Source organism: Oryzias latipes, chromosome 18 (genome assembly GCF_002234675.1).
Source record: "Oryzias latipes chromosome 18, ASM223467v1".
Lineage (NCBI taxonomy): Eukaryota > Metazoa > Chordata > Actinopteri > Beloniformes > Adrianichthyidae > Oryzias > Oryzias latipes.
This window is the reverse complement of record NC_019876.2, coordinates 2,130,080-2,148,189: the sequence shown is the minus strand read 5'-3', so window position 1 is coordinate 2,148,189 and position 18,110 is coordinate 2,130,080. Positions and strand designations below refer to the sequence as shown.

The window sequence follows — 18,110 nt, the reverse complement described above, 5'->3', positions numbered from 1 at the left end:
CCGAAAGGGGGGGGGGCATTCCATAAGGCAACCATGGGAGGGGACCACTGCCAAGTAGCTCCCCTCCCAAGGCGCATCGTAGGCTAAACCCCCCACCCCCTCACCCTAATATGAGGTTATATGAGGAAGGGGGTAAGTTGGGGACAGCTGGTAGACTGTCCCCCGGTGGTCAAATAGCTGTCCCCCAGCCCCCCCCAGCACAGGGCCCAGGTCCCCTCAGCCCCGGGCCCCATCCCCCGAGGCGCCGACGCCCCAGGCCCTTCATAGCATAGCTATGAATGTTAATGCCGTGTCTCCTGATGACATCACCAAGCGGAAGCATGTAAAGACCCAGGATAGAGCCCTGGGGCACCCTACATGTCAGTTTGTGCCTCCCAGATGAAAAGTCATTTAAATTAACAATAAAATTTCGATCTGTGAGGTAGGATTTAAACCAATTAAAAGCTGAACCAGTAATTCCAACATGTTGTGAACTCTGCTTAAAAGGATAGATAGATCAACTGTGTCAAAGGCTTTACTCAGGTCTAGTAAGACTAAAACAGATCATTTCTTCGTGTCAGCATTGGATCTGAGACCATTTAAGACCCTGACAAGTACCATCTCTGTTGATTGGTGAGGTCTGAAACCCTGCTGAAACTTTTCTAAAATGTTATATTCAATAATAAAATCATTCAGCTGAGTAAAAACAAGCTTTTCTAAAATTTTACTTAAAACCTGTGGCCCCAAACGGCATGCAAAAATGTAACTGTCGCCTCCCAATAACAAAACTTACATTTAAGGCGCCACACTGTAGCGTTTTGGGATATGTGACCATAGTCTAAGTCAGGGGTGGGCAATTCCAGGCCTCGAGGGCCGGTGTGTCTGCATGATTTCCAGATAGTCTTGCCCTACTCATGGCTGATCACCTGGTTCAGGTGTGTCCAGCCAATTAGAACATGCCAAAGCAGTGTATGCTGGAAAACATGCAGGAATGCATCTGCATACATCTGGCCTAAGTTGATACCAACGGATTGATGATTTTCACTTTTTGACAAGTTTGACTACAATACCAGTCAATAACTGTCTGATAAAAAAAAAAAAAAAAAAAAAAAAAAAAATTTTCGTTGTTCCCATTTGGCTGTTCCTGAGTCATTAGGAAAACAGAGGTGGAGCCAAAAGATTTAGTAGAAAATTCCCGGTGAGCCGATTCAAAAGTCAGAAAGACAAAAGAACCGTCCAAAGGTTTGTTCATAACAGGTAAACTGAAGGTTTAAACTGGAGGGAAAAATAATCAGGAGGAATCAAAACAGACAAAAAAAGTAAAACATCTCTCTAGGAATAAGCGCCCCAATGACAAACACGGGTGGAGAACAGAAAACTGTTCAGCACCCAATAGTATCAACACTGTTTTTCCTTACCAAGAAGGAGGGTCTATGGGCAGGGAAGCCCAGTTTAGCTTAGTTTGTTTCATTTAGCTTAGCAATTACCTGTTGAAATTTATGACTTTATGTTTTTATACAATTACCCACATGAAGCCCATTGAAAAGACAATTGTTGTAATATTGGGCTCAATATAAAACTTGAACACGTCTTCAAGCTAGAATTCCTCCCAATGTTTCTTTTCAGGCTATTTGTTCCACTTTTCAACCAAAAAGCCTCACTAACACCCTTTTTTTCTTTATAGAGAATTAGGGTCTAAGGGCAGGGATGACCAGTTTAGTTTAATCTGTTTAGTTTAGCCATTACCTGTTGAATTCTATGACTTTCTGTTCTATATAATTCATGTTTATTACACAATTAGCAGTATGAAGCTCACTGAGACGACTGTTGTTGTAAATCTTTGACTATAGAAATAAATGGTAAATTGCGTGTACTTATATAGTGCTTTCTACCCTCTTACAAAGGCCCAAAGCGCTTTACAGTCACAGACCCATTCACACACACATTCACACACTGATGGCGGCTCCGCTGCCGAACTCACGGATTCACCACGATCTAAACCCGACAATCTCGCGTGGGGTTTAGTGTCTTGCCCAAGGATTCTTCGACATATGGGCGTGCAAGGTGGGAATCCTGCAATATTACGATTATGGGTCGACCGCCCTACCGCTGCACCATGGCCGCCCCAAAAAATAAAATTGAATTGAAATGAAAACTCTCCGGTTAAACTCTCACACTTTGTTAAGCTGGAACTCCTCCCATTGTTCCTTTTCTCACCATTTGTTCCACTTTCCAATCAATAAGCAGCACCGACACACAGTTGTGTGTCCATCGTTGTCCAACAAACTAGCAGCTTAAACCAATCAACCATTGCAAAGGTTGGGGTCTGCATAGGCTGACAATTCAGGTTGACAATTTAGGTAATCCCAGCTTTCAATGACTAAAACCTTGGTCACACCTGGACAGGAGCTGCAGGTTTTTGGGTTGTCCGGGTCTGTGCAGGGTCAGGGAGAGGAGTGGCTGCATCTTCAGGGGAGTACAGGTGTGTCGTACAGTTACCCTGAGGCTTGTACGACCACTTCAAGGGACCTCATGAAATGGAACGTACCATTGTTTTGGGTGTAGTAAGTGTATCGTGAAGTATTCGTAAGGTTAATGGAAGTTGAACGCACTTATGACGTACAGGGGATGATGTCGTACGGTGTCCTTACACACACTCTTAGTGAGGTGACAGTACTGACTCCTTACTGACTGCATGCAAATCCCACACGCACATGCACGTGATATGTAAGTGCTTGTAGGACGGTTACACAAATTGCCAAATTTGTGTCATTGTCCAATTTCCTCATTTCCAACAGTCAGGGTGCAGCAAGGAGCGCGCACGTATCACGTGAACGGCACTAACCTGCTTCCTGCGCAAGATTTGGGTGTCGAAAAATGCGTCCCACCTACGTCACCCTAACGTGTCCTATAAGTGTTCACTGTCCGAGTGGTGCTGATACTTTGTGTGTACCTGTTTGACCATTTTTTGCCCGCAGACAGTCCTACCCACCCTGAAGCGTGCATTCAGTCTATTAGTGTTGTACCTTCCCTCCTTTTGGTGATTGGGACCCCCGGGTTGTGCAGCTCCTGTTTCATTTATGCATAATTTGAGACAGAAGTCGTCCAACCGGACTTCATGAGGTTGATGGTCATTATTGATAAAGTGAGATTTTTGCTGCCATCCTTTTCTCTCTGCTGAACTCTTTTTCACAACGTTACAACGTCAAAGCTTTAACGGCTTCATCCAGGAGCTAAGTTCAACTTTTGTGGTTATTTAGGACACAAGTTTGGGAGGATGTAGAGACATTGATCCACCAAAGATGGTTTTCACTCTGTAGGAGCTGGGCTACTCTGTGGTGTAGTGGTTAGCACCCTTTCCTCACAGTTTGGTTCCAATCACAGCTGGTTCCTTCTCCTCCTCCTGCAGAGAGGGAGCATTCACTTTAGGACAAAAACTCATGGTCATCATTTCATCTGCATGCTGTCATTCTGTTACAGCAGCTTTCACAAAAACAGCATCAAGACATTCTGATTAACTTTGTTTTTTTCTGGTTTTCTTCAGCTTTTTCTAGATGTTAGTTTTAATAAACAAACTAAAGTGATAAACTCTGACAGTAAAGCAGAATCAAAGTTTTCAGTCAGTCTCTTTCTACAGAACCTTGATCTCAGTACAGTTTAGTTTAGAAGATAAATTTAGTCTAAAAATCCTCACTTGATTAAAAATTAGTCAGAAAGAAAATTACGTTTTCATTTTATCTGAACAAATGGATGAACGACATAAACGTGGTTCTCACCTCAGAGCGATGGAAGCAGAATCTGTTTCTGAACAAAGAGATTATAAATGAACAGATCTGTTCAGTAAAAACATAAAAAGGTCATTTATTTATGACTGACCTATAATATATAAATGCCAGGATCCCCCCCAACAACAGCAAGAACACCAAGAACTATGGCAGGGATTTCACCAAAGCTCAGAGCAGATCCTACAGGACAGAGATGATGAAAAAGAAATATGAAGAAGTGAAGAAAAGAAAGTAAAAAAATTATGAATTACAATGAAAAGTCATATATTATATTTTTATGTAAAATCTTTAAAGTTTACCACACACAAAATGAACAAAAACATTTCCAAAGTATCATTTTAATGATAACAAGCTGTTTTTTTTGTTGATAAAAAAAAAGGAAAAAAATTTGATGTTCAGAAAGTATCAAACTAAAAACATTTTGAAAAATTTGTTAAAAATTCAACAATTTTGTAAATTGAAATGTAATTTCAATTTCAATTTATTTGTTTAGAGGATAAGCCCCTTGAGATGTGTCATCTCGTTTTCAACTAAATACCATTGAAATGCTTCCATTAGGATTGAATGTCAAAGTATCAATAAAAACGGGTCAGCCTGCTGCTCTGGAGGATTCAGATGTTTGAGGAATCAGAACTTTTATAAAACGTTAGAATCTAGAATCACAGCAGCTTCTACTTTAGTCAATCCTCCTTCAGAGTTTCTGCAGAACTGAAGGTCAAAAGGTCGTCTGGTTTTAAGCAGGGTCACTCAAGACCCGACACTGGAAACATCAGAGGAAATGAGAAAAGATGGTGTGAAAAAGCCTCAGATTTTACAGGCCTCAGTGTCAAAGGAGAAACAGGAAGTGTCACTAAAAGGTGTTTTCCTCACCTGCTTGGCTGCGTGTCTTATTGTCCGTCTGTGGAACTGATCAGAAGTCGTGTTAGATCATATTTAGGTGGTTACACGTTTGAAAAAACAATTATTTGTCAATTCTGGTCTAAAACAGCAGCTTACCCACTATCAGGGTGACATCAGAACACATGAACGGCGTCTGCGTACGAAGACAGAGGGTGTAGTTCCCTTCATCCTCCTTGGTGAAGTTGGTCAGTGTGAGGGAAACGTTCCCATCCTTCAGGTTCTGGTGGTTGAGGAAGGTCCTGTTCAAGAACCTCTCGTGTTGATCGTCATAGTTGTCCCTCCCACATCGATACACGTGAACATAATTTGTTCCATTTGTCCAATCCAAGGTCTCACACGTCAAGTCAAATGTTGGTTCTACTCGACATGAAAGAACCACGTCCTGACCCGGAAATGATTGGACCGTCGATGGAGAGCAGACCATTTCAGAAGAACCTGAAGAAAAAAAACAGTTTGAGTTTAGTGGAACGTTTTTATAATGTTTGAGGAAAAAGAGCACAGATGTTCCGCGTCTGCGCTCACCGAAACATTTTTACGTTTTTGTTGATCAGTTTTCGTTTGTGAGTCGGTGTCAGGGTCCGCTCGGCAGAGATTGAGCCACAGGACAAAAAGATCTTCAAATCAGGGGTTTTTATTTTACCCAACACAACACGACAGGGGCTCAAATTAAAATGGGGTCAACTTAACAAAAATGTAACTGAGCGAATCAATAACAAAAGCTCAAACCAACTGAACTCAAACTGACCCCCTTACGGGAAACATTAGGGAGATTTTATACTGGCTGATCAGACCAATGACACAATAGGGAGGGGAGCACAAATACAAAACATTCAAAACCTAAATATTAATTAAAGTAGTAAATTACTAGTAATTTAACGCTTCAACAGAAACTGAACTTGTACCTCAAAGCAAGCTTAACATATTCCAAAAAATACAAACAATAGTCCAACATAAGAATACACTTCGTCTTTCCCCTCCATCTTCTCCAAATGGAAGTTGTCCATGCTCCTCCCTTTCCAAGTCATCAGGAACTTCTTCAGCTCCTCCCACTGCCACATCATCAGGAAGTTTCCTGCTCCAGCCTCTGCCCCAGCATCAGGCCTCAAACAGAACTCAGAGAATAGAATTACTCAAAACATTACAAAATTAACTAAATGTGTGCACAAGTCATTAAGTTAATTTTGTTATGAAATGTGTGAAATAAAATGAAATGGTTTATTCAAGAGAAAAATATAACAAATGAACTTAACTTAGCTGTGGGGCAGTGGGTTCTGCCCTCACACACCCTCCCCCTCAAGACTCTCGCTGGGACAGCGAGAGAGGAAGTCCGCAGTGGAATTGTTCCTTCCTGGGATGTGGTGGATGGTGAAGTAGTATGGTTGGATGGCTAGGTACCATCTGGTAATTCTCCCATTTGTGTCCTTCATCCTTGCCAGCCACTGTAGGGCCTTGTGGTCGGTTTCCAGTGTTAACTCCCGTCCAAGAAGGTAGTACTTGAAGGAGTCTAGGGCCCACTTTATTCCCAGCGCTTCTTTCTCCACGGTTGAATAATGAACCTCTCGTGGAAACAGTTTCCGACTGATGAAGGCCACAGGATGTCTGTCGTCTGGAGGGCCTTGTAGAAGCACTGCCCCCAAACCTCTATCAGAAGCATCTGTCTGTAGAATAAATGGCTTTTGAAAGTTTGGACTGTACAGGACAGGGTTCTTACTTAATGCCCGCTTGATGTCCTCAAAAGCTGCTTCTGCCTCTTTGGTCCATTGGAGGTTATTAGGACTCCTGGCTCCAGTTAGGTCCGTGAGTAATGCTGCCCTGGCCGAAAAATGAGGGATGAACCGGTGATAAAACCCAGCCATGCCCAAAAAAGATCTCAATTGCTTCTTAGTGACAGGCAATGGACAGGACTGAATAGCTGAAACTTTGTCAGTTTGCGGTTTTATCATTCCATTGCCGATGATGTAGCCCAGATAGTCGGTTTCGGGTTTAGCAAAGACACATTTGGAAGGATTGACAGTTAGTCCCGCCCCCTGGAGACAATCCAGCACCCTCTCCAAATGTCCAAGGTGCTCATCCCAGGTATTACTGAAAATAACAATATCATCCAAATAGGCTGCAGCAAACTCTGAAACTCCACATAGTACCTGATTCATGAGGCGCTGAAAGGTGGCTGGAGCTCCATGAAGTCCAAAGGGTAGAACAGTAAATTGAAACAACCCCCATGGGGTTCGGAAGGCAGTCAGCTCTCTGGAGTGACGAGTCAGTGGGACCTGCCAATAGCCCTTGCATAAATCTATGGTGGTCAGGTATTTGGCACATCCCAGTCGCTCTATCAGATCATCAATACGAGGAGTTGGATAAGAGTCAAACTTGGAGACTGAATTCAGGTACCTAAAGTCTATGCAGAACCTAATGCTCCCATCTTTCTTCGGGACCAATACTACAGGGCTGCACCACTCACTCTTAGATGGCTCAATCACACCCAGAGAGAGCATCAGATCCACCTCCTCCTTCAGGTTGGTCAAAAGGCGTTCAGGCAACCTGTAGCTCCTGCGTTTCACGACAGCTCCGTCTTTTAAGATGATGTCATGCTGAATGATGTCAGTTCGCCCAGGGTTCTCCTGGAATACTGGTGTACTGCACAAGGCTCTCACCTGAAGTTGCTGCTCTTTAGAGAGATGATCCAGATCCTGATTTGGTGAGAGAGTTGAGGAAAGATACTGCTCATCCACCTCATCCTCTTCCGGGATCCTTCTGATAAGCAGAACTTGTTGTTCCTTTTCAGCCCTTTCCACCCACTCTTTCAGGAGATTAACATGAAGTAGCCGGGTGGAGCGTGATTGTCCAGGTGTTGAGACACGATAGGTGGTCTGCCCAATTCTCTGCAAAACCTCAAAGGGGCCTTGCCATTTTGTGAGCAACTTGCTATCGCTGCTGGGAAGAAGAACAAGCACCTTCTGGCCAGGACTGAATGACCGCTGACGAGCTGATCGATCATACCAGACCTTCTGCTGTTTTTGAGCCTCTGCCATGTGAGCTTGGGCCAGCTCACTCATTTTTTCCAGCCGTTCCCGCATCTGAACAACAAAAGAAACAACATTAACAGTCTCTGAATGAGGCCGATCCCCTTCCCACATGTCTTTGAGCAGAGAGAGAGGGCCTCTCACTTCGTGTCCGTATAACAGTTCGAATGGAGAAAAACCAGTGGAGGCTTGTGGTACTTCTCTGTACGCAAATAACAGGTATGGCAACCACTTATCCCAATCTGTTCCAGACTCATTGACAAATTTCCTTAGCATTTGCTTGATGGTTTGATTGAAGCGCTCTGTAAGGCCATCTGTTTGAGGATGGTACGCAGTGGTTCTTAAGCTTTTGATGCCCAACAGTTGGTATACTTGTGACAGCAACGTAGACAAAAAATTGGTACCCCGGTCAGTTAAGATCTCCAGAGGCAACCCAACTCTGGAAAAAAATTGCACCAGGCAATAGGCAACTTCTCTAGCCTTTATGGTCTTTAAAGGGAACACCTCCGGGTATTTGGTGGCATAATCAGTTATCACCAACATGTACCTATTGCCCGATTTGCTTCTTTCTAATGGTCCAACAATGTCCATTCCTATCCTCTCAAACGGGGTGCTAATCACTGGTAATGGTTGTAGAGGAGCTCTGGAGGGGACTCTGGTAGAAGTTAGTTGGCACTGAGGGCAAGTTTTACAAAAAACTGCAACATCCTTACTCAAGCCAGGCCAGTAGAAATGTTTCCTAATGCGGTTCATGGTTCTGTGCTTCCCCAAGTGGCCAGCCCAGGGAACTGAATGTCCTAAAGTCAGCACAATTTCTCTGACAGCCTCAGGAACCACTAGTTTAAATGCTGACCCCTGCTGGCGATAGAGAATGCCTTTCCTCAGAACAAAGTTTTCTCCACCATGATTTTGCATAGTCTCCGTGTTTTTCTCCTCCGTCCTCTGGAAAAGATGTTTTAGGGTTGGGTCACTGCATTGCATTTCAACAATGTTGTCTGGGATTCTGAAATTTAACGGCAATTCTGGCTCAGGGTCATCAGAGAATTTAACAGCAGTGTGTTGGAACTTCTCCTTCCTCCTTTGCTTACGGGACTTACGAGACTTCCCGGGTGTAGCCTCCAAGTCTGCATCAAAGAAAGGTAGAGCACTAAGTGTTGGAAGTGGTTCCACATGCTTAGCTCTCGCCCTTGTCACTGCAGCATAACATGAATGGTCAGTGTCCAGCAAATCAAATAGTACAGGGAGGTCTAAACCCAACACAACAGGAAAAGGCAGTTTATCAACAACTCCAACATTTAATAGATACGTTTGATCTGCAATTTTGATGTAGACATCTGCTGTGGGATAGGATTTCTTATCTCCATGTACACAACAAACTGGGATTGTTTTTGTAGTGATCAGATGAGGTGAGATGAATTGCTGATGCACCAGAGTCTGGTCGCTGCCAGTATCAATGAGAGCAGTCATTAGTTCTCCATTTACTTCTACAGGTGTCAACTTCACTCCCACCGGAGGCCCATCAGGTGCTTCAAAGCGTGGAGCCACACACATTTGAGTGAGCTTTGTCTTTTTAGGACACATGGGTTTGGTGTGTCCTTCTACTCCACATAGATAGCAAATTGGTACTCTGGCTGGTTGGCCTCCCCTTACCGACTGCACACCCACATTACTGGCTGCTCGTTGCCGATACTGAGGAGCTGGGTTGTTGCCATCTTTCTCCTTCCAGGCAGTATAACTCCATGGTTGTCCCCTGTGGCGGGCAGCAACAAACACCTCTGCCATCTTAGCAGCTTCTGCTGCTGACTCTGGCTTATGTTCTCGTATCCACACCTGCAGCTCAGGAGAAAGCATCCTCAAGTATTGCTCCAAAATGATCAGTTCACCAATTTCATTAGCAGTTTTACCCATTGGCTGGATCCACTTCAGGTAGAGCTCTTTGAGCCTGGCATAAAGCTCTCTTGGGCTTTCATCAGCATGTATCTCCAGAGAACGAAATCTTTGTCTGTAGTTCTCTGGGTTGATGTTAAACTTTGACAAAATTGCAGCTTTAACATTATCATAATCCAGGGCCTCATCAATATCCATTTGTACATATGCAGCTCTAGCCTTGCCCGTGAGTAAAGGGATGAGATGGAAAACCCATTCTCTTTTTTTCCACTGACAAGCTAGCGCAATCCGTTCAAATGTGATTAGATAATGTTCCACATCATCATTGTCTGTGAATTTTTCTAGTCGAGGCTCATACAGACGGAACTGACCTGATGGTTGGCATGTTGGATCCTCAGCCACATTACTGGGGTTTACATGAGGAATGTCAGCCGTCTTTAGAGGTCCCCGGTTGGAAAGTTCAGGCTCTGGTAAAACCAGTTCAGGTGTTGAGGTGGTACGTGCCTGAACTTCCAATTGCAGTAGTTGAAACTGATGCTGGAGTGCTCTGAATCGTTTTTCTTGTCGAGCACTTTCTTCCATTTGCCTGGCATCTCTGGCTTCCTGCTGACTCATGTGAGACCGAAAAATAGAGACCAGGTCTGCAACACTTGGCTCGTTACCTGTGCCCTCAGAGCTGTCCACTCCTCCAGAAGCTCCATTTTCCTCCTGATCCTCATCTGGCTGCTCCTGTGTCATTTTAGGGGGTAATGGGCCATCCTTGGCTCCTCTCATGTTGCGTCCACTTTTCTGCATAACTCAAAATCCAAGAGGATGAAGGATTAGAAAAAGAGGAAAGTACAAAAAATTATTGAAAAAAAAAAAACCTGGGCTCATGGTGGGGTTATCCCACTTCTGACACCAGTTGTCAGGGTCCGCTCGGCAGAGATTGAGCCACAGGACAAAAAGATCTTCAAATCAGGGGTTTTTATTTTACCCAACACAACACGACAGGGGCTCAAATTAAAATGGGGTCAACTTAACAAAAATGTAACTGAGCGAATCAATAACAAAAGCTCAAACCAACTGAACTCAAACTGACCCCCTTACGGGAAACATTAGGGAGATTTTATACTGGCTGATCAGACCAATGACACAATAGGGAGGGGAGCACAAATACAAAACATTCAAAACCTAAATATTAATTAAAGTAGTAAATTACTAGTAATTTAACGCTTCAACAGAAACTGAACTTGTACCTCAAAGCAAGCTTAACATATTCCAAAAAATACAAACAATAGTCCAACATAAGAATACACTTCGTCTTTCCCCTCCATCTTCTCCAGATGGAAGTTGTCCATGCTCCTCCCTTTCCAAGTCATCAGGAACTTCTTCAGCTCCTCCCACTGCCACATCATCAGGAAGTTTCCTGCTCCAGCCTCTGCCCCAGCATCAGGCCTCAAACAGAACTCAAAGAATAGAATTACTCAAAACAATACAAAATTAACTAAATGTGTGCACAGGTCATTAAGTCAATTTTGTTATGAAATGTGTGAAATAAAATGAAATGGTTTATTCAAGAGAAAAATATAACAAATGAACTTAACTTAGCTGTGGGGCAGTGGGTTCTGCCCTCACAGTCGGTCTGGTGTTGATCCAAATTCCCACTTTGGAGCCTTATTAAAGAATTTACAACAGACTGGCACGCACGCCTGGGCACTAGAGCGAACCAACCTGTTGGAATCTCCAAGGAAAAATAAAGTGAAAATATTTTTAAACAAAATGGAAAAAAGGAGATCAAAGAGGCTGCCGGGCGACGGGAAGGCCGCCGCACAGAAGGCAAAATCATTTATTTTACAGCTGTCAGGGGCAAAAAATAAAATAAAAAACGTAAAGAAGAATGTTGGGCGGGTAAATGTTACTTATGAAATTATTGTTGTTTAATTTCAAGACTTGTTTTGTTTAGTTTGTATATATTTAGTTGTCATTTCAAAGAATTGTGATTTAAATCCATTAAAATGTTTTTTTCCAACCTCCTTTTACTGGACTCAGTATTTTGGATTGTAAAATATTTAGAGATGAATTAATATTTGTATTTGATAATTAATGTCTAAAATGTATTTAGAGCCTTCCATCACCCCAAACATTTAGTCCTAATTATTTTTATATGAAACAGATTTTTCATTCATTTAAAAAAAAAAAGTGTTTTTCTGTAAACGTGTTTTACCACTTTGCTATAAGGTCTTTTTTCATTTTAGGATTTCCATGTTTTTATGTTAACTTTGAAATCATATGCGATGACAATAGAATATTTCTTTTAATCTGATTTTTCACTAGCCGCGTTTACATGGGCAAAAGTAATCGGAATGAACGCCTGATCAGAAAGAAAATGCGTCATGTAAACGCGCCGTTCGGAATACTCTGCCCCGATCAGACTCATTCAGATCAGAATTTCTTTCCGATGGAGATAGGTGGGTTATACCGATCATTTATCCGATCGTGGAGCATGTAAACGGTCATTCCGATCGTGTGTCACTGCTGCTCTGGGTTACGTCATGCATAGACGGTGTTTCACTGAGAGAAAGCCTTGGAGCTCATACAGGACCGACCAGCTCTGTGGACGCCCCGTTGGCTCGCCCCTCTCTTTCACCCCTCTCGAGGGAGATGCGGGGGGGATGCGTGTCCACTGACGTCTGGAACCGGCACCCGAGCTCTGCGTTCGGGCTCCGGTGCCAGTGGACCGAGTGAACCTCTCTGAGCAGAGCAGCTGGATTTATTACTGTGTTTGAGGGGAGGGTGCTTTGTTGTTGAGTGTGCATTTTGTTGTTTTGTTATGTGTGAGAATTTGGACTGCGAGCCCAACCGCCGCTCTGGGTTAGCGGCTGCAGGACTCACAAGAACAGAGCAGAGCTCGAGCCGCCAGTTTACACAGCCACCCTGGGGCAGTACCCGATTGAGTTAACCCTGTGCTGACTGGTTCATTGTTTAGTTATGTAAACATTTAATACAGTACTGTTAAAAAAATAAAAAATGAATGAGATGTTTGTGTTCAAAGAAAAAGACCCAATGGTCCTGTTTCTACAAGTACAGAACTTTATCATGAAAATCTTTAGCTTCTCTGCTGGAAACTTAAAAAATGTCCCTTGTGTGATTTCTCTCCAAATGTGCGCAGGAATGTTCACTTAAATAAAATAAAATAAAACCAAAGTTACTTTAATTTGAATTTCTTTTCTTGGTGAACTCAGAGCAGAGACAAACACTTGTCAGTGAAAACAACACAATGTCCATAAAACAGTCAATAAAATTCACAAATAACATATTTAGATCTGCTGAAACAACAAAATTAAAGGTTTAATTTAAAAAGTCTGATTCAGATGAAGTTCTATCCACGTTCCTTTAACTAGAACCTGATGTTGTTCTCCATCATGTTTTGATGTTTGCAGGAAAATGTTCTTTTTTTTCTTTCAGTTAATAAAAACAAATATTTTTTTTTATAAAAGAAGGCAGTGTTCTGTTACAACTTGTTGCAAATTTTGTATAAAATAATCTCAATGAAAACATATTTTTAGAGAAAAGTTTTCTCAAATGAGAAAAAAATCATCTTCCAAATAAACTTTTTATAAAAGGAGTTTTTTCATTTGATTTCTGTTAATTATACTTTTATATACTGAAAAACAGATGCCCTATAAAATATCGGCAACCTATTCAGAGACTTTCTTAGCCTCTTTCTCATCAACAATTAATACAAACAGTATAAATCATAAAATTGTACTTTTTTTTCCCCCCATTCATTCATCTTCTAATCCGTTTGTTCCTTTTCAGGGTCAGGGGGCTGCCGGAGCCTAGTGGGCGACATTTTGGAAAGGGCACCAGTCTGTCGCAGGGCCCCAATCACACAACCATGCACTCTCACATTCACACCAATGGACAATTTAGAGTAACCAATGAACCCATGAAGCATGTTTTTGGACGGTGGGAGGAAGCAGTAGAAAACCCACACATGCACGGTTAGAACATGCAAACTCCACAAAGCATTCCACCTCCACCATTGGTATTCTGGTTCAGGTCCCACAGCTGTGAGGCAAGAGGCTAACCACTGCGCTACCGTGCAGCCTATATATAAAATGTAATATATAAAAATATACTTTAACCTAAAAATACATGAACACATTCTGTAGTACTGATTACACAAGCAATGCATAGATAACTGCAGAAAGTCAACGACGGACGTCATCGATCAAAAGCTTTAAAGAAACAGAAAAACCAAAAGTTGAATCAGAAAAATACCTGCTGGTTTGATGAAAAAGGTGTGAACGATCCACAGGATTATGACGGACTTCATGTTTTACGAGTCTCGAACAGATCAGGTTTTACATATACCCGAGCGGAAGAAAGGCGAAGATAAATGCGGAAACACATGATAAAACACGTGATGAAACTCGTGATGCCGACGTTGTGCTACGTGATATTACGTTACCACAGTGGAAAAAATACAGGTTACGCCTCTACCTAAGAGCTGCCGTATTGTCTTTTTTTATGTATTTATTTAGTTTTACACTTTTTACTTCCCTTTTTATCTTTACTCTTTTTAATGCACGCCACAGGACAAGGGGAAGGAGAGGGGCGACCTGCAATGTTGTCCATTTTGAAAGAAAAAAAACATTAGTGTTCTTCATTTCCTTCAGCTGTTCTCTTCAGGACTCCCAAACAGAATTTTTTTCCCGTCTGTTACATTCATCACATTTGCTTTTAACATAATGATATGTAGATTTCTAAAATCTAATGATCACATGGAAAAGAAGTAACTATCCTCACTAAGCAGCAGGGGGCAGCAGAGACTCAAGCATAGACGAATCAGAAAAGCAGAAAGCCCTTGAGATCAAGAGGAAGATTTTTTTTAAGTTTGTGACATACTTTGTGTGTATTTGTCAAGTAAGTGCACAAACAGAATTCTAAACGTGTTTTAACAGATAAACATAGCTTCGTTCTCAGACAGACTTTCAAGTAACCCGGGATATTTGAACCATTAGTGGTTTTTAGATGTTAATAAAAGGTGAGAAACACAAACTTTAGAGTTCACAGAGAAATCCGTGGATCAAAAAGGAAAATAATGAATGACCAAAGCAGAACCTTCTTATGCTATCAAATCACAAAACAGAACCTTAAGATCTGTTTGTTGAAAGTTCATAACAGTGTTGATTTAATTTCAGAGACTTACCCATGATCAGAAGAAAATCAGAAAATATCCCAGCTCGGTTCACAGATCAGCAGCTCCTCTGGAGAGTTTATTGGTGAAAAATCTTTTTTATAGGAGGAGGACGTTCCAACTCCACCTCACTGTTCCAGTTAGCTGGTAGCACCTCTTTCAATCTGTTGGAACATCATGTTGGAGAAGGTGAAAGAAGATGCTGTTGATAGATAAGCGATAAAATACGGATGGAATGGTTTTCACTCTGAACAATATGTAGGAGTAGTCGGTACTTAAAGCCTACAATTGATCAATTATACTTCATCTTTCCTTGTCAAGAAGAAAAAAAATGCATCAGAGCCAGAATGGTTATATTGACCAATAAAATGACATGAGTAATAGCTGCTTATTTCTGGCTTCCTGGAGCCAACTGGTTCTGCCTGTTTGGAACCCCATGGGGGAGGAGTCACTCAGTTCAGTTCTCGCTTATGGTGAGTATATGATGCATTTACTAAATGCTCACAAATGATTCTCTGAACCCAGAACATCAGCTAAGTCTTTTTAGGTCATGAAGGAGTAGTACAGTGGGGGAGTATGTTAGCTGTTAAAAGTCAGCATGGAGTTTCTTGTTTTAACCTCCATACTCTGCCAGTGCCTTTTTTTACACTTGTGATTCTTATCATCAAGAAAATAACGAACATTTCACAATCATGTTTCATCCAATGTCAGAATGTTTTTTTTTTCTCAAGGCAAACAAAGTCTTCCCAGAATCCTCCAGGCTCTGCAGGCCAAGCATTCAGAGATTTTGTTATTGGAAGGTCCAGAAATTCCTTTACCTTCTCATCAAAACTCTTTCAACCTTTGCATCAGGTTTTTCATTTTTCTTCTCACTTTGTCTCAGGCCTGGTAGCGTTTAGAAAGTAGAAGTCATGTAGAGCTTTGTTTTTGATGGATGGTCTGTTGTGTAGAACACAACGTTCTTTGGAGTTTTGACCCATGAGAGGTTAGGACTTGACTGAACGATGTTTTGGCCTCACTACCGTCCCCAAGCGTGGAACTAAATAATCACATCCGGCAACAATAACAAGAGTTTGGTGTCAAATGTACTCTTAGCATGGTAGCATGGATCTGGTGTGAGCGGGTCCTTAAACCCCCGTCTACTGTTCTACAGGTGATTATCCATCTTCTCAGATCTTCTTGAGCCAAAGTTGTAATTGTTTACTGAGATGGTCGCCCGTCCAACTAAACTACAGTCCTCGTTGGGAAGTAATCACTACACAACACATTGGTTTTGATCAGGGGTTCTCAAAGTGCGGCCTGGGAGCCAATGGCGGCCCAGGGGAAGATTTTTGTGGCCATTAATTATAGAAAGCCAGAGCAGGTTCCTTTGAGGAAAAACGTTGTGTTGAGAAGTTGTCGCCCTTGCTGAGTTGGCTGGAGTTTAAGTTTGCAGCCTCACGGCTGTGAAGTGGACCCCGTTGCTGTCCCGGTGTGGGTTAGCGCTGTGGAGATGCTCCTACGGCCAGGCTGGCTCCTGGTATGAAAAGATCCCCAAATACTGTTTTCTCACAGCAGAGCCAAGCCTTACATTTTTTTTTTTTTAGAAGTAACATAGTCATTATTCTTTGTACGTGGGGGTCGTGGGTCATACGTTTTAACGAAGGGGAGTGGGAAGGGTGAAGGGTGGGTTGGGTTTTTACTCTAATATTGTGTGATTTTTGTTTTTAATGTTAAAGCGCTTCGAGCTGCACAATGCATGAGAAGCGCTATTTTATAAATGAAGTTGGATTTGATTTGATTTGAAAAGGCGAATTCAAGCTAAGTGGACAAATGCTCACTTTCACTTTATCCAGCTCATGGGCTGGATAGTCATGTGACTGATTTACAAGCAGGTAAAGGCAATGCTCACAGAATTCAATATCAATCGTCACTATGTCACAAATCATGAACTATTAGAAATTTACTGGCAAGGAGCGCAACAATAAGCTCCAACAACAGTAACGAGGCTGTGCTGCACAGCAGATAATGTTTACAGAAATGGCTAAATCCAGTGAAGCTGTGACAGACGCTAGTTGCTACAACAATCCTCCTCTCTTCCTGTACTACAGGAAGAGAGGAGGATTGTCCCATAGTATCTCTTTGGGATGTGGAGAGGATGGAGAAACGAATCTTAATGCTACTGAAGACACACGGAAGACCTAAACTGTGAGTCACAAAACTGGAAAAAAAAATACAACACAAAATCAAACCATAAACACTATGGGTGTAACGATACGCTTAAATCTCAATTTGGTTTGGTTCAGAGTTTCATAGGGCTGGGTTCGGTACATTTCGGTTTGATACTGCTGTATAACAAATCTGCCTGATATGAACTGTTATTTTTTGAACTATTGTTTTATTGTTATTTATTGTGTGTGTTTGCGTGTGTTTTGCTGCCGGACACCAGAATTTCTCCCGTGTGAGATTAATAAAGTGTTTATCTATATATTTTACGTATTTTTTAGATACAAAAAACTAAGGCAGAAAAATAATTACTTGCAAAATGCATTCATTGGTTTTATAACACAATAAATAAAATTGACTTGTGTAGGTGATCTGCTATTTAAATAATACACCTATTAGCTGCAAGGAACCAAAAACTTTGAATACATAACACCGGCCTGAAAAGAAAAAGCATTTACGTGCACATTTTTTTTCCATTCAGAATGATTAAAGTTTCATGTTTTTGGCCAAAAAGATTAGTTTGTCAACAATATCAGGAGCGAGGACAGATCTTTTAGCAGTTACAATATCCCCCCCAGTAGAAAAACTCTCTTTTCTATCGTTACGCCCCTAATAAACACTAGAGAGAAAGATGTGGAAAGATCCCAACGTTCAGCAGAAATACTACATTATATTTTCACTCAACACGCAACACTCTAAAATCTTAGGATGCTTACTTTGAAAACCGTGAAGGAGGTCTGATTGTAGGATTGTTGCTGCATACTGTTTTGGATCCCATTCTTCAGGTCATCTCAGGTCACTTCCACTCTGTAAGCAGAGAGCAACAGTCTGAGTATTTCCAGGAAACATGAAGGAAAATACACTTATAGGAAATGAATGGATGACTGGATTCTGCATTCCTTAGCATACATGGAAAGATTTCATGTAATCCATGGACACCAGTGAAGATCACAAATCATTGAAGAAAAAAGGTTCAGAGCACTGTCTAGTGGGTCTAGATGACCCAACTGCCAATGTTAAAGTGCCTAGGATAGCACAAGGGTTACACACTTACATTTAGGTCAGTTACTAAATATTGAAAAATATAGCAACTGGAATGAACTGAAGATGTTAGACAGGGTTCTTGGGCAACAACTGTGTGTGTGTATA

The 18,110-nt window shown here is 41.8% G+C and overlaps 1 protein-coding gene and 2 long non-coding RNA genes across 3 annotated transcripts; all 3 read right to left on the bottom strand.

Annotated features, from left to right (window-relative positions):
• Positions 1-2,772: 2,772 nt before the first annotated feature.
• Positions 2,773-3,787, bottom strand: LOC110017038. The gene is made up of 2 exons (XR_002292337.1): positions 3,756-3,787; positions 2,773-3,382 (listed from the first exon to the last, which is right to left on the bottom strand). It is a non-coding gene; the product is annotated as an uncharacterized LOC110017038 (long non-coding RNA).
• Positions 3,788-5,941: 2,154 nt separating this feature from the next.
• LOC111946338 lies at positions 5,942-9,794 on the bottom strand. Its single transcript, XM_023948978.1, has one exon. The coding sequence runs from the start codon at positions 9,767-9,769 to the stop codon at positions 5,942-5,944; it is 3,828 nt and encodes a 1,275-aa protein (XP_023804746.1). The 5' UTR covers positions 9,770-9,794.
• A 402-nt stretch (positions 9,795-10,196) lies between these two features.
• LOC110017035 lies at positions 10,197-13,948 on the bottom strand. The gene is made up of 3 exons (XR_002875272.1): positions 13,838-13,948; positions 10,438-11,294; positions 10,197-10,368 (listed from the first exon to the last, which is right to left on the bottom strand). It is a non-coding gene; the product is annotated as an uncharacterized LOC110017035 (long non-coding RNA).
• Between the last annotated feature and the right edge of the window lie 4,162 nt (positions 13,949-18,110).

Bases quoted from the DNA above. Each gene is read 5' to 3' on its own strand.
- LOC111946338 (XM_023948978.1), bottom strand. From the start codon at position 9,769: ATGGATATTGATGAGGCCCTGGATTATGATAATGTTAAAGCTGCAATT.